This window comes from Panthera tigris, chromosome C1, assembly GCF_018350195.1.
Source record: "Panthera tigris isolate Pti1 chromosome C1, P.tigris_Pti1_mat1.1, whole genome shotgun sequence".
In the NCBI taxonomy this organism is placed as follows: Eukaryota; Metazoa; Chordata; class Mammalia; order Carnivora; family Felidae; genus Panthera; species Panthera tigris.
Window position 1 is genome coordinate 129,797,388 of NC_056667.1, and position 14,493 is coordinate 129,811,880.

Below are 14,493 nucleotides of genomic sequence, written 5' to 3' on the forward strand. Positions count from 1 at the left end.
GTATTTTTTTTATTTCTCCTTTTAACTTTGTTAACTTTGCTTTAAATATTTAGGTGCTCCAGTGTTGGGAACATAGATATTGACAATTATTATAGCTTCTTTTTATTGACCCTCCTATCATTATACCTTGGTTTTCTTTGCCTCTTTTTTCCATTTTAGTTTAAAGTATATTTTGTCTGGGGGCACCTGGGTGGCTCAGTCGGTTAAACATCTGACTTTGACTCAGGTCATGATCTCACAGTTCATGAGTTCAAGCCTCACATCAGGCTCTGTGTTGACAGCTCAGAGCCTGGAGCCTGCTTCGGATTCTGTGTCTCACTCTCTGCCCCTCCCCGGCTCACACTCTGTCTCTCTGTCTCTCAAAAATGAATAAATGTTAAAAAAAATTTTTAGTATATTTTGTCTGATATAAACTTACCACAGATTCCCCTGCAATGTCTGTGGTGCAAGATCAAGTAGAAACTCCCACAAAGTGACCCACATGCTTGGGAAGGCTAGCTGTTCCCCCTGGGTTGTCATTTCCCACCAGAGGAACTAAAGACTCCTTTGAGTTCACTGCATGGTCTGCATAGGCTGGGGAAAGGGCAATGTGGTCAAAGTGTGGCCTCTTCTCCTTCCCTTCTAGTGCAATCCGTCTTGTCTCTGAGGTGTGGGGGATGCTTCAGCCTCACCCCTGTGATTTAGGATTGTTTCGGCAGTGTCTTGTTCCTTAGTATATATTAACTCTTCTTCTTGTGAGAGAGATCAAAGTCAGGAACAGCCAAGATGTAGCCATCTTGGTGATGTCACTTGTATTTGATTTTTAAGTATGGCATAGAATATGGCTCCATTTCCTTCCTAAAACTATATGCAATGAAATCACTTATCTGGGAACACTAAATAATGAAACCATCCTTTACACATTTATTTATTAAGATATGATAGATTGATAGGTTTATTTTTAAGTTCTTCAGTGTATTACTTTCTTTTTTTTTGATATTAATGTTTTATTGAAAAAGGTACATGAAAACCACCCATGTATACAATCCCAGGTGAACATAATAAGCAAGCCTCCTTACACCTTCTTTTGTCTTCTAAAAGCTTAACTTCTTTGGAGTACTGTTTTGCACATTTCAGCAATAGTATCCCAGTTAACTTGGTTCCTTTTTCTCCAGGTTCAAAATAAAATCAAACTCCTCTAGAGTCAGGGGATGAATTGAGAGTCTCTGGCGAGTAAAGAGAGCCATACATATATTTTTTTAATGTTTCGGGTTTTTATTTAAATTCCAGTTAGTTAACATATAGTGTAATATTAGTTTCAGGAGTAGAATTTAGTGATTCATCACATACATACGACATCCAGTGCTCATCACAAGTGCGCTCCTTAATCCCCATCACCCATTTAGCCCATCCCACACCCACCTCCCCTCCAGCAACTCTCAGTTTGTTCTCTGTAGTTAAGAGTCTCTTTTATGGTTTGCCTCTCTAAGAGAGCCATATTTTTTAAGGGCTTGGTGATGAGTTTTGAGCTCAGCCAGGGTAATGAAATGCTTCATCATTGGAACAAACTGTACATCTACCAAGGACCATTTGGGATTGTCTTCTTTGCTGTATGGGTCATAATGGGGATTGTTTTTCTCAAAATGTGTGTGGTCTGGGTAAGCCTCCTTCATAAGCTTCACAAGTTCTGTGATGCCTGGCTTTTTGCAGTTGCTATGGTAGGAGAAGTCTTCTCCCTCCAGCTTCATGGCTGGAAGGAAGTTCCAGGCCTGTCTTGGTAGTTTCAAACACCATCCCAGCATCCCAGTCTGCTTGGACTGTGCTTTAAGATCCTCAGTACTGAACTTTACATCTAGGCCTTTGTCTGATTGGCTTTCTGACTCTGACTTGCATTAGCCAGGAACTGATTCCTCCCACCGTTTTTAAGGGCTGGTCTTCCCAGGGCTAGAGTTACCCACTTTAGCTGATGTCTCTGCTGGAATCTTGTTTTTCCTGCTGGCCTCTTACTGTCTGGCCCAGTAGGCTCAGCAGCCCAGCCAGCCTCTTCCGGGGCCAGCCTCTTCCGGGTCTCCCTGTGGGGATGTTCTCTCGAAGCACTGACCCTACCACCCGACAGACCTATGACTTTTATCTTTTTTATTTATTACAGCTTTATAATAAGCCTTGATATTTGGTAGGAGAAGCCTCCTCATTTTGTTAATCTTTCTCATGAATGTCTTGGATATCTTAAGATCTTATATTTCGTAAATATTTAAAAAAATCTTTCTAAGCTATCAACTAGAATTTCATTGACATTGTAGAATAATTATTTATATGGACTATTGTCATCCATAATCACTGTATACTTCTGAATTTAGTTATTCTATTATTTCCATAGTTTTATGTTTTTTTTTCTTAAATTCTTGCAGGACTTTATTGTCATTATTACATATAAAGTTCGTTGTTATTATGAATGGCATTTTTAAAAATCTGATATTTACTAATGTGGAATCAATAAATGTGTACCTCTCAGAAATACCTTTAAGAACGAACCTGTTGGGGACGCCTGGGTGGCTCAGCCGGTTGAGTGTCTGACTTCGGCTCAGGTCATCATATCACCACTCCTGGGTTTGAGCCCCCACATCAGGCTCTGTGCTGACAGCTCAGAGCCTGAAGCCTGCTTCGGATTCTGTGTCTCCCTCTCTTTCTGCCCCTCCCCCTGCCCACACTCTGTCTCTCTCTCGAAAATAAACATAAAAAATATGTTTTTAAATAAATAAAGAATGAACCTGTTACATAGTGTTCAGTCAGATAACAGCCTAAGTTGTCTACCTCTGGGATCCATTACAGTATTTGATTCAGATACACACTCTCCCTAGGCAGCCCCCAGCCAATGACTGAGCATGATCAGCATATTAGGGCCTCGTGTTGATTTCTCTATACAATACTTTTCTATAGGCAATTTTTGCCCTACAGCTCTCTGCTGGGCTGCCTACAGCTTTTTTAGAGTTGCATTGGTCTTTTGCAGTTCTTTGTCCTATTTTTTTTTATATTTGTGAAGGAACAACAAATTTCATAAAAAATAAGGCTTAGTTTAAAATATTTCCATAAATTTATAATCTGAAAAGCTCTCATTGTGCTAATTAAATAATCTGTAACCTCTTTGTCATCAGCATTCTATCAACAGAATTCATAATGTGATGGGACTTTCCATGTCCCAAGGTTCAATTTATCATGCTGGGTTTTCACCAGAGGGAATGAAGGTTTCATGAACCATGGTCAAAAATCATCTGATTACATTTCAGTCCCAAACCCAACTTGCCTTTCCCAACCCAGAACACATTTTTATTTCCAGTTGGAACAAATGTGATCTGCCAAAGAATTTGAGTTCATATTGTTACTGAAATATAGGAAACTTATAGGAAAGTACATGAGAAATCATTAAAATGCACTCATAAATTTTCATATTGTCAAATTTAGAGAAATATAATACAGGTTAATTAAGCCAGGGGATATGAATACTGCACCAAAAATTCAGTTTACATCCAGGTTACTGATGCAAACATTTGTTACCACATATGGCTTTAAATATTTCAAGACATTGGGTTTGATGTTTATACCCCACAGTGTGTGAATCTTCCATATGGTGGCTTCCTATTATACATACTATTTGAGTTATATGGTTGAGTGATAGAAGTTTTTATTTCAAATGCTAGTGGATGTATTCATGTACACACACACACACACACACACACACACACACATGCCTATGCCCACAAATTTACACAAGCTTTAGAGCTTATCATGAGCCTTTGAGACCAACAAAATAGCCCTAGCTATCAGTCTAAATAGATGTCGGAGATATGTTTTAGCAAAGTATAGAATTATTTTTTGTAGGCTATTTTATTTAAAACGGATACAATTCCAACTCAACATTGTCTTCAATGTTAATGGCAATAAGTAATTTAAACTTTGCCTTGTTGCTTAAAAAACAGCTATATACCCAAGCTATATACCCAACTTCATCATCTTCTTCTTGCTTTCTATATATTGAAGAAGCAAATATAATTAATGACTCATTTAGATTATCCAGTGAGTAAGAAGCTCTAGTTTGAGTGGGAAGTCTACAAAAATGGTAAAACAAAGAAGAGACTTGGGATTGCTTGCTCAGGGCCTATAGATAAATGCTTCACCTTACCAACAGAGTAGCATTTTCTGTGTTTCTTTTCTTGTTGACATGCCCTGAGACCAGAAGCCTGACAGTGTTTGACCACGCAGCAGTGGTAAGAAAAGTATGGTGTTATTTTAAAAGGACTTTTCAATTGTAACGAACCTTTTCAATTAACAGAAACATGACTAAAGGATTAAACAAAAATCAATGTCTTAAAGACTTAATACAAAATTCACCCAATAATCTGAAATGATGCATTTTGAATACTCATCACACAAATCCTCAAAAAATAGATTTTTAATATTTATTTATTTATTTATTTATTTATTTATTTATAAGTGCTCAGCCTAGAATGCAAGCATCCATTTCTCTTTGTGCTTAGTAATGGTGGACCTTTGTAATCATGGATTCTTAAAAATAAAAGATTGGGGAAGTGCCTCCGCAGGGGAATCATATATGTGAGGAGAGATGATAGACAGATAGATAGATAGATAGATCTCTGTTTCTGCAATGATAAGTGTAACTTCTACTCACCAAGACCTCTCAGGAAACAAAAATTCTCAGAGTTCAGACATCTCAGTTTACCATAATGTTAACCACTCTTCCTTGCTTACTAGCAATTGCAGAAACAATTGTACCACATGCAAGACAAAGAATAAATAACCAAGAATTTGGTTACTTAAGGGGCACTTGCTCTTACAGAAACTCACACAAACAAATTGATTGGAGTTGATCTACATAAGGATATGGGTTGACATTGCACGGGTCAAGACCAAATTTTATGTCACCTGTAAAGCATTAGCTCCTGTTTCCCTTTCTCAGAGCCCCAGCTTTTCTATGGTGACAGAAGAGGTAGATCTTGGGATGACCAGATTGCTTTGTCTAACAAATGGGGCATTTATGCTGCAACAAATATCCCTTCACTTAATAATGGTAGTCATTCACCTCTGGTGCAAGTGACAGTAGCTGAGATTTTTTTTTTTTTCCAGCAAACCGATAATGGAGAAAATTTAATCCAAATGAGAAATGGGCAAAGATCATAACTGAAGTAGAAATTTTTTACAGATGAGGGAGAGTTAGAAGAGAAGGGCATGTTTACATGTAGTCTGCCTCTGAATAAATATAAATAATAACATAAATTGAGTTTAAACTTATGTGGATAATAACTATGGAAAAGGAAATTGCCTCTTAGGTTAATTGTTGCCAGATGCTCCTATTTGTAAGTAGTATGATCCAATGCTACCAAATTTGCTACTGTAATCTGACTGATGTTTTAATGGATTACATAAAACTAATTAGTCAAATCAGGATATATGAGAGACACTAACTACTTTTTATAATTTGTTTTCATATTAAATTTCCATTCTTGGAAATACATTATCTTCTAAACAGTCATTTAAGTACTTTTTGTGAGATATATGTCACAAAGGTCTAGCTTTAAACATAACATTCTATTGTCCCATTTTTTAATATTACTGAAAAAAATATTAGCAATATTTCTTTTTCCTAGGTATATTTTCCAACATTTTCTCCATTAGTATGAGCTTTATAGTGTTTGCCTTATACTAATATATAGGAAAAGACACACTTTATTCACAGTTACATTTCTAACAACACATACAACGTTTGGCTTTGTACCTATTACATATTAAGAAGATAGGTTATCATTTAGCTATGTTAAAATTATAATACTGCCAAAAAATTTAAAATATTCCATCTTTAACATTCTTTCACTTTATACTTTAAAAAATCAGATGGCTTATCTGAATATATTGTACATTTTTTATAGCTAACAAAATCATAGAGACTATTTCAGCCTGTAACTTGTAAGCACAGCACCATAAGTAACACTTTGTGTACATTGGCTTTATTTCCAACACATGAAAAATATTTACTAGTTTTACTATACTGTTATACTCACACTTGATGTCGCTATCTTCATTTGTATAGTAAACCCTGTCTCTTGCTCAGCCCAAGCTCATTGCTCCAGAAATAATCCCTTCTTTACCTTATATCATCACTTTCCCACTCTACTGGATCATTCCCATCAACATGTACATAGACTGTTATCTCTTTAAAAAAAATGGTTTTCAGACTCCACTTTCTCTGTGAAAGACTTTCCTATTATTCTGCTCCCCTTTGTAGTAAAACACTGAAAATATGTGTTGTTTTCCCCCTTCTCACATGTTCTCACTTCATTATGTTTTTCCTCATCACCTATTAAAAATGGTGTCATGAAGATCACTATCAAAGTAACTAAAGTCAATTTACTTGACCTGTAGGTAGCATTTGAAATAGATTACCATACCCTTCTTCTTTATCTACTTTCCCACATTTCTTCCAAGACTTTACTCTCCAGGGATTTACCCTGCCTCAGTGGTCATTCCATCTCAGCCCCCCCACCTTGCTGGTTCTTCTTTTTCTCCCCAGTCTCTAAATTAGAACATTTCCAGTCTCAGTCTTTGGTCTTCTTCTTTTCTTTATGCTCATTCTGACGGATATCTCACCTATTTTCATGGCTTTAAAAATTAGTATATGCAGAAGACTTCTAAAGTTACACCTCTTATCCACAGTGCTCCAACAGACTGCAGACCTATAAATCTAGTTGTCTACTTGACATCTCTACTGGATGTCTAGTTGACATCTCAAACTGAACATACTTCAGAATGAATCCAGTCTCAATTACCCCTCCCCATATCAGCCCCAAATACAGGTCATGCCCACTATTTTCCAGCACTTACGCCAACATAAGTGGAAACACCCTTGAATCCCCATTTTCTCTTACAAACTACACCCAATATATTAGAACATTTGTTGTCTTTAACTTCAAAATATATTCAAAATCCAAATATTTCTCATCACCTGTGATCACAATTGATTCCCCGGATTACAACAGTCTCCCAACTAATTTCTGCACTTTTGTCCATTAGAGTCTATTATCAACACAAGCGCCAGAATTTTTTGGGAAACACTCTTAGAATTGGCACCTTTAGGGGCAAGGGATGGTGAGACCATCTTTAGGCAAAGGGAAACGTTGCACTGTGATACAGTCTCAGGAAAGGTCACTCAGTCCCACAAGAACCTCTGAATCTTGAGTGGCCCTTCTGAGTGGTCTCAAGGTGGATGAGAAGTGGCAGAGCCTTTAGCTCCCCATTAATCAGTAATGAATGTAGGCTGCCCTCAGAGCAGAGTGAGACTTGGGTGAACGGGCCCCCTCCAGCTGAGGGCAGGCAGAGGAAAGTGTCATAGTTGGAAGCTATCAGGCAGCAGCACAAACAGCAAGTGCAGAATGAGTCCTCCAGTTCTGAAGGGACATGTGGTTGGAGCATCACCGTATCTCCCCTACGATCCGTTGAAAATCACTGGTCTTAAGAAAACAATTAGGAGAGGAAGCAAGTGGAATTGGGCCAAGTTGAAATTTTAGTAGAGAATATTGCTAGGTTAGCTGACAAAATATAAATTCCATCTCTTCCTATGAACTTCAACTGTACTGTTTACAAAAACTGTGAATTGTAAGGTACTTTCAAATGGGCATATGATTAATGATTCAAGAGAGAGTAAGTCTGAAGGTGTCAACTATGTGATAGGAATTTAATCATTCAGTGGCTTCAGGAAGTTTCCTTTATTACCAGATATCTTTCTACTTCGTTCCTTTCTGCATGAAATCAGTTCCAAAAGTAGTCATTCGTTCCTTCAGCTTATATTTTTCTTTTGTTTGAAAATATATGCACTCTACAAAGGAAAACTCATTAAACCCTTTTGGTCACTACAATTCATTTTTTTATCAAAACTGTCAACATTCAATAAGACTATTGACCCTTTATGTACTAGATGCTGTGTGAGGTTGTGAGCTTACGGAGGTGAATGAATTTCTAAATGATTTCAAGGAACTCTGCAACTTAGTAATGGAAAAAAAGAGAAGGTAAAGGCACATTATTTCAATGCAGCTTGATATGTGCATCGACAGAGATTTGCCCAGGGTCCTGGTCAAAGGTCACCAGAGAGGAATCCTGGAGGACAAGTAGGGTTAATCAGTTGGAGACTAGAGGTGGAAGTAATATTTCAGACAGAAAAAGCTGTCTCTGTAAAGGTTAGGAGGTCACAAAGGATACACAGCACACTGGAACTTACACGGATCCGTAGCCCTGGGACAGAGAGCCTGAGGAAGGCAAGCTGTGGTGGGAGGGAGGCTGGAGCCACAGGCGGGAAGAAATGCAATCATACACAATTGGTTTTCAAACTCAGCATTTCTTTAGCAGAATAGGGAGCATTTTTGGAAGGAAAAATGAGTTGGAACATGACAATCAGAAATTGTAGATTTTTTTCCTTTATTAGTAATTTACAACATATTTAAAGCATACACATCCTCCTTTCCCAAATTCTCAAGAGATTCACAAAAAGTGATAGTCTTTTTCTTGCATTTGTGACTGTTGCCTATACAGGGAATCCAGTGCAAGATACAGATATTCTTACCCTATAAAAATGCCACATATGTATGCATATAAAACTGTGTATGCTTGGGGCACCTGGATGGCTCAGTGGGTTGAGCGTTGACTCTTGATTTCAGTTCAGGTCATGATCTCACTGTTTCTGAATTTCAGCCCCCCATCTGGCGGTGTGCTGATAGTACAGAGCCTGCTTGGGATTCTCTCTCTCTCCCTTTCTCTCTCTCTCTTCTCTCTCTCTCTCTCTCTCTCTCTCTGCCCTCCCTGGCTCATTCTCTATGTCTCTCTCTCAAAAATAAATAAAAATTAAAAAAAAAAGAAAATCATTAAAATTGTTTATACTCAATTTCAAAGCATTTATAGATTTCCTAAAGCTCATACATTGTTGCTTTAGGATGCTAAGTTAAGAAACCCAGATGTAGCATTTATGTATCAATTTGGTAAGAATAGGGCCAGTATATTTGTTCTTCTCCTCCCCCTTCTGCCACAAATCTCTTCCCAGAGTACATGATGTTAATTCTAGTTGCCAATTCATTCATTTAGTGACACCCATAATAATGATTTATTACACCACTCAGCTTCTGGGCAGGGCCAGATGTATATCACCCTGGTCATGCAACCCCTTTCTCTGTGAGTGTATAAACTTTCAGGGAATAGTGCCTTTCCTTATGCCTAGTGTAAATCACTCAGATGGTATTATAGCCCTATTTCCTTCTGTTTTGTCCTCACTGGATTTGGAAGCAAATGTGAAAACAGCTTAAAAAGTCATTTACCTGTTGTAAGTATAGCTGCTTAAAACAGGAGGGCCATCTTTTATAGTTATGAGATGTCACAATGACTTTATTGGGGAGACAGATTTAATCAATGTCACTGATGGAACTGTATTAAATAATTACACTTACTCTTTTGACTTTTTCTCTAGTTGGCACTTGAAAAAGCTATCCTTTTGTTCTGGATCACAGTGGAAATCTTTTGTTATAGTGAGAAAGTTAAAGTGTTTTTCTTTGTCTTCATTTATTTCTCCTTTGCCACTTCTTTATACCTTTCAATATAGACTTAATTTATACCAGAACATGCATACTCATTGGATTAAATGCTTACATCTTAAATTAAAAAATTTTTTTAAGTGTTTTATTTATTTTTGAGAGAGAGAGAGAGAGTTCGAGTGGGGGAAGAGCAGAAGGAAAGGGAGACACAGAATCCGAAGCAGGCTCCAGGCTCCCAGCTGTCAGTGGCAGAGCCTGATGCAGGGCCTGAACTCACGAACCATGAGATCATGACCTGAGCTGAAGTCGGATGCTTAACCAACTGAGCCACTGAGGGGCCCCTTAATGTCTTCATTTATTTTTGAAAGAGAGAGGGGTGGGGAGAGAGGGGAAGACACAGAATCCGAAGCAGGCTCCAGGCTCTGCTCTGTTAGCATAGAGCCGCACGTGGGGCTTGAATCCATGAGCCCTGAGTTCGTGACCAAAGCCGGAGTCAGATGCTTAATCGACTGAGACCCATCTTTGGTTCCAGTCATGATCTCGTGGTTTGTGAGTTGGATCCCTGCATTGAACTCCTAGCAGTCAGCACAGAGCCCACTTCGGATCCTCTGTTAACTTCTCTCTCTGACCTGCTCGCGCTCTGATACACTCTCTCTCCCTCAAAAATAAATAAGCATTAAAAAAAATGTTTAGGGGCGCCTGGGTGGCTCGGTAGGTTAAGCGTACGACTTCAGCTCAAGTCATGATTTCACATGACCTCAAGTCCCATGATGGGCTCTGTGCTGACAGCTCAGAGCCTGGAGCCTGCTTTGGATTCCTTGTCTCCCTCTCTCTCTGCCTCTCCTCTGATCATGCTCTGTCTTTCTGTCTCTCAAAAATAAACAAACATTTAAAAAAATTTAAAAATAAATAAAAATGTTTAAAAGAAAGCATGATATATAATTGTACAACTTCTAGATAACATAAAAGTGAAGACATCTTTTTATTTACTGTCAATTTATTTATTTTGAGAGAGAGAACATGAGTGGGGAAGGGGGAAGAGAGAAGGAGAAAGAGAATCCCAAGCAGGTTCCGTGCTGTCAGCATAGAGCCCTGTGCAAGTTTCCATCTCACAAACTGAGATTGTGACCTGATCCAAAAATCAATGGTTGGATACTTAATGGATTGAGACACCCAGGCACCCCAAGTCACACTTTTCATATACTAGAGACATTACTTTCAGTTAGAAACAATCTTCAGAAGTCACTAGAGGATTGTAACATGTAAACCTACTTATTAACCACATTGAAATTAATTTATTAGTCTGTTTCATCCAGCACGATTCTGAGGGCATATGACCCAAGAGTCAGGCACACTCTTTTACCTAAACAAATACCCAAGGTGAGTTTCCTGACCTTTCAAAAGGAAAGTAAAACAAGAAGTAAAGGAAAACTTGGCTTATACCATTCATATATTTTTTTCTTATTGGATCACATCTTTGATATATATATACTTTTGTATTTATTCACCCAATCCTATTTGACACCCAGAAACCTTCTTAGGTGCTAAGGATGCAGTCATTCTCACTACTGTCATGGAGTTTACAATTGGGTGGTAAAGGATGTAATCACACATTATTGTATGTCATAACCAGAATATCACAATTCTGACTCAGTCATTTAAGAGTGTATATTTACATTAAATATCATATGTTAAGTTAACTTTCAAACCCAGAAGTGATACATAAATTGACTAGCAATATCCAGGTATCAAGCCATATATCATCATTGTGTTGTAAAAATTACAAATTAACTCATAAGTTTCAGATATTACACTAAGTGAATGAACGAAATATTAGTAAATCCACAACCCTGGAATACAAAAATAAAATTTTGTTTTTATACAAATTAATAATGTTTAAAAGAACCCAGAATCTTAAACACAGGCAATTTTGGATCTTTTTGCCACCCCTGCCCCAGGAGCTTACCTAAATTCTGAATGATGGAATCTTACGTGGTACCAAAACATTGATTAGAAGAGAAGTCAACTGAGGCATAGGATGTTGGCTAAAATACCCCTTCATTTGTTCAACTTCAGCCACTATTTCCTGAGTTATGTGCCATTTATTAGCTTGCATGCCATTCTAGAGCACAGAAATCTTTGGGAGGTTATCTTTGGTCCTATCACCCATATGTCCCTATACTGCTATTTTCTCTTGACTCTAAATGGGAAGGGGAACAAAATTTCCCACTGATTTCCAAATCTCTAAATCTATTTTGAGATTTCTACCTACATCTTCCACACCTGCACCGCCCCCCCCCGAATCTTCCCTTCTTTTCCACACAGGATCCTGACTTGCTTTTCCAGTATGCATTAACGTTTATTTATTTTGAGACAGAGAGAGACAGAGCATGAACAGGGGAGAGTCAGAGAGAGGGAGACACAGAATCTGAAACAGGCTCCAGGCTCTGAGCTGTCAGCACAGAGCCTGACACAGGGCTCGAACTCACAGACCGCGAAATCATGACCTGAGCCTAAGTCGGCCGCTTAACCGACTGAGCCACCCAGGTGCCCCACTTTTCCAGTATGCATAAGAAAAATGAGAGAAAAAAGGGAAATCCCTGTTTTCTAATACGAGACAATGGCAGAAACAGGATGGTGATCCCTACAAGAAGGGAAACAAATAAGGCCAACCCAAATCACTCCAATTTTTCCACTATTATTCATGATTGTAAATGAATTGTTTAGCTCTAATCTTCAGTTTATTTACTTGTAAAATAAGGATAAGATTAGTATCTACTGCATCAGATTGCATAAGACTTTAATGAGATAACTAAAAACCTAAGCTTTGTACCTAGCACATAAAAAACTTAGTTTGGTGCCTAGCACAAAATAACAGATAATGGATGCCATGTGTTATATCATTTTCACTATTCTAGTATAAAAATAGAAACTATATTTATATAAATATATAATATTTTGGGGGGTCCCTGGGTGGCTCAGTCGGTTGAGTGTCTGACTTCAGCTCGGGTCATGATCGCACAGCTCATGAGTTCAAGCCCCGCATAGGGCTCTGTGCTGACAGCTCAGATTCTGTGTCTCCCTCTCTCTCTCTGCCCCACCTCCCACTTGTGTTCTCTCTCTCAAAATAAATAAATAAACATTACAAAAAAATGTTTAATATTTTGGAATAAAAATTTCATAATTATTACAATTTTTTAATAGATGTTTGTTCAGTGTTGCTGTACCTTAGTAATATCTAGAGATAAGTTTCTTAACAGTAACAGTTCCTTTTCCATCCAGTCTCACTTGGGTCATTCTCACATTTGCATTTTGGAATTGTTTTTTGTGAGCTAAATTAGTAAATCTTTTCAGGGGTAAAACAGAAGGGTTAAAAGATTTAAATTCCAATATCATCTGAATACATTGATCATTAAATTTTTAATGATACAATTAAATGATAAAATCATAAAAGTTGGGGGGCATCTGGCTGGCTCAGTTGGTAGAACATGTGATTCTTGATCTCAGGGTTGTGAGTTCGAGCCCCACATTGGGCACAGAGATCAGTTAAAAAAAATCATAAAGCTTAGAAGAACTTTGAATAGTTGTGGTTTTTTTTTCTTTTCTTTTTTTTTTTTTTTAAGTCTATTGCATTATCTTCATGTAGGGCATAATGAAGTGAAAACACTTTGCAGACAAGAGATGATCAAATATTTAAATGCCTTTAGAAAAGGAGATAAAAAGTCTGCCTCATCAAGCCATTCTAGGGTCTAAAAACAAAATGCCTAAACTAAGGAGCCTCTGCTGCTGTTCAAAGGCTGTTTTATGCCCCCCCCACCCCACCCCCGCAAAGGCCAGGGGAAACAGTTCCTACTTTGAATGCAAGAGGATATGAAAACAAAATTGTTGCTTCCATTGTTAAGCACACTTTCTAAATTCTACCTAAACATTTGCAACTAATAGCAGATATTGTAAGACCTATGATTTGAATAATTACCTTTAATAGTAGTAAATGTTAGGTCTCTTCAATTTCTCAGCTGTGAAATTTTGTGAGTCACTCACTGCATGCAACTTCACACATTTATATCCTTTATTTTTATAGATTTTCTGAAACCCAACTTCTTCAATTATCCCTTTTTTCTGATTTATGTTTAATATAATTAAAGTAGATATTGTTCTTCTCCTCAATGTGACATTTTCCTGCCACACTTGACTCAAAAATGGACTGCTTTTAACAGAGCTAGCGATATGTTGGAAACAAAATCAACTAGACCATTACAAACACAAATACTTAAATGCTCAGTTTTATTTTCTTCTTGTAAGCCACTAACAAAAGGGATAATTACAGAGACAACCAATCTAAATTAAAAAAGAAGTATTTTGTTGGGAAAAAAAAGACCCAAGATTGAGACATACCCCCATAATTAATGAGCGGTCTGACCTCATTAACATCTTCTAATTTCAATTTATTTATCCTCAAAATAGCATATATGTTTCACTTGTGTTACCCTTTCATAAGATTTTAAGGTGAATTTCAGTTTAGACAATAGGAAACATTCACAACTCTGATCTTTACTATTATTGTTGTTACTACATAAGTACTCTACTTCACCAAATCAAATGTATATGCTAAATACAAGTTGTCTTTATTAAAATTCCAACAATAGCTTATTCTAATTTCGAAGATTAAAAATAATACTTTCTCTGACAATTTCATGAAGTAACGAAGAAGATGCTTTCTATGAGTGATGACGCTTCCTCTGCAAATAACATGGCACACAAATCAAAATGGCTTAAGCTATATGAAAAATTCATTATCTCATTTACTGGAAGTCTCAAGGTCATGCAGGAGCATCCTTGCTCTGCCGTGGTATTATTATTCGTGGTATGAAAAGGTTAGTGTCCCGGTTCCATGCAACAATGCTGGGAAAGGCATTGTCTAATGGGGGCAGTA

At 37.5% G+C, this 14,493-nt stretch overlaps 1 protein-coding gene across 1 annotated transcript in view; it reads right to left on the reverse strand.

The window, feature by feature from the left end:
- Window positions 1-1,130: 1,130 nt before the first annotated feature.
- LOC102957903 (thymocyte nuclear protein 1-like) overlaps window positions 1,131-14,493 on the reverse strand; it is a 42,646-nt gene continuing 29,283 nt past the window's right edge. Inside the window, exons 3-4 of the mRNA XM_042993890.1 lie at window positions 1,459-1,865; window positions 1,131-1,227 (exon numbers count right to left, since the gene is read on the reverse strand). Of these exons, the coding sequence (XP_042849824.1) occupies window positions 1,131-1,227; window positions 1,459-1,865 (504 nt within the window). The remainder of the gene's footprint in view (window positions 1,228-1,458; window positions 1,866-14,493) is intronic.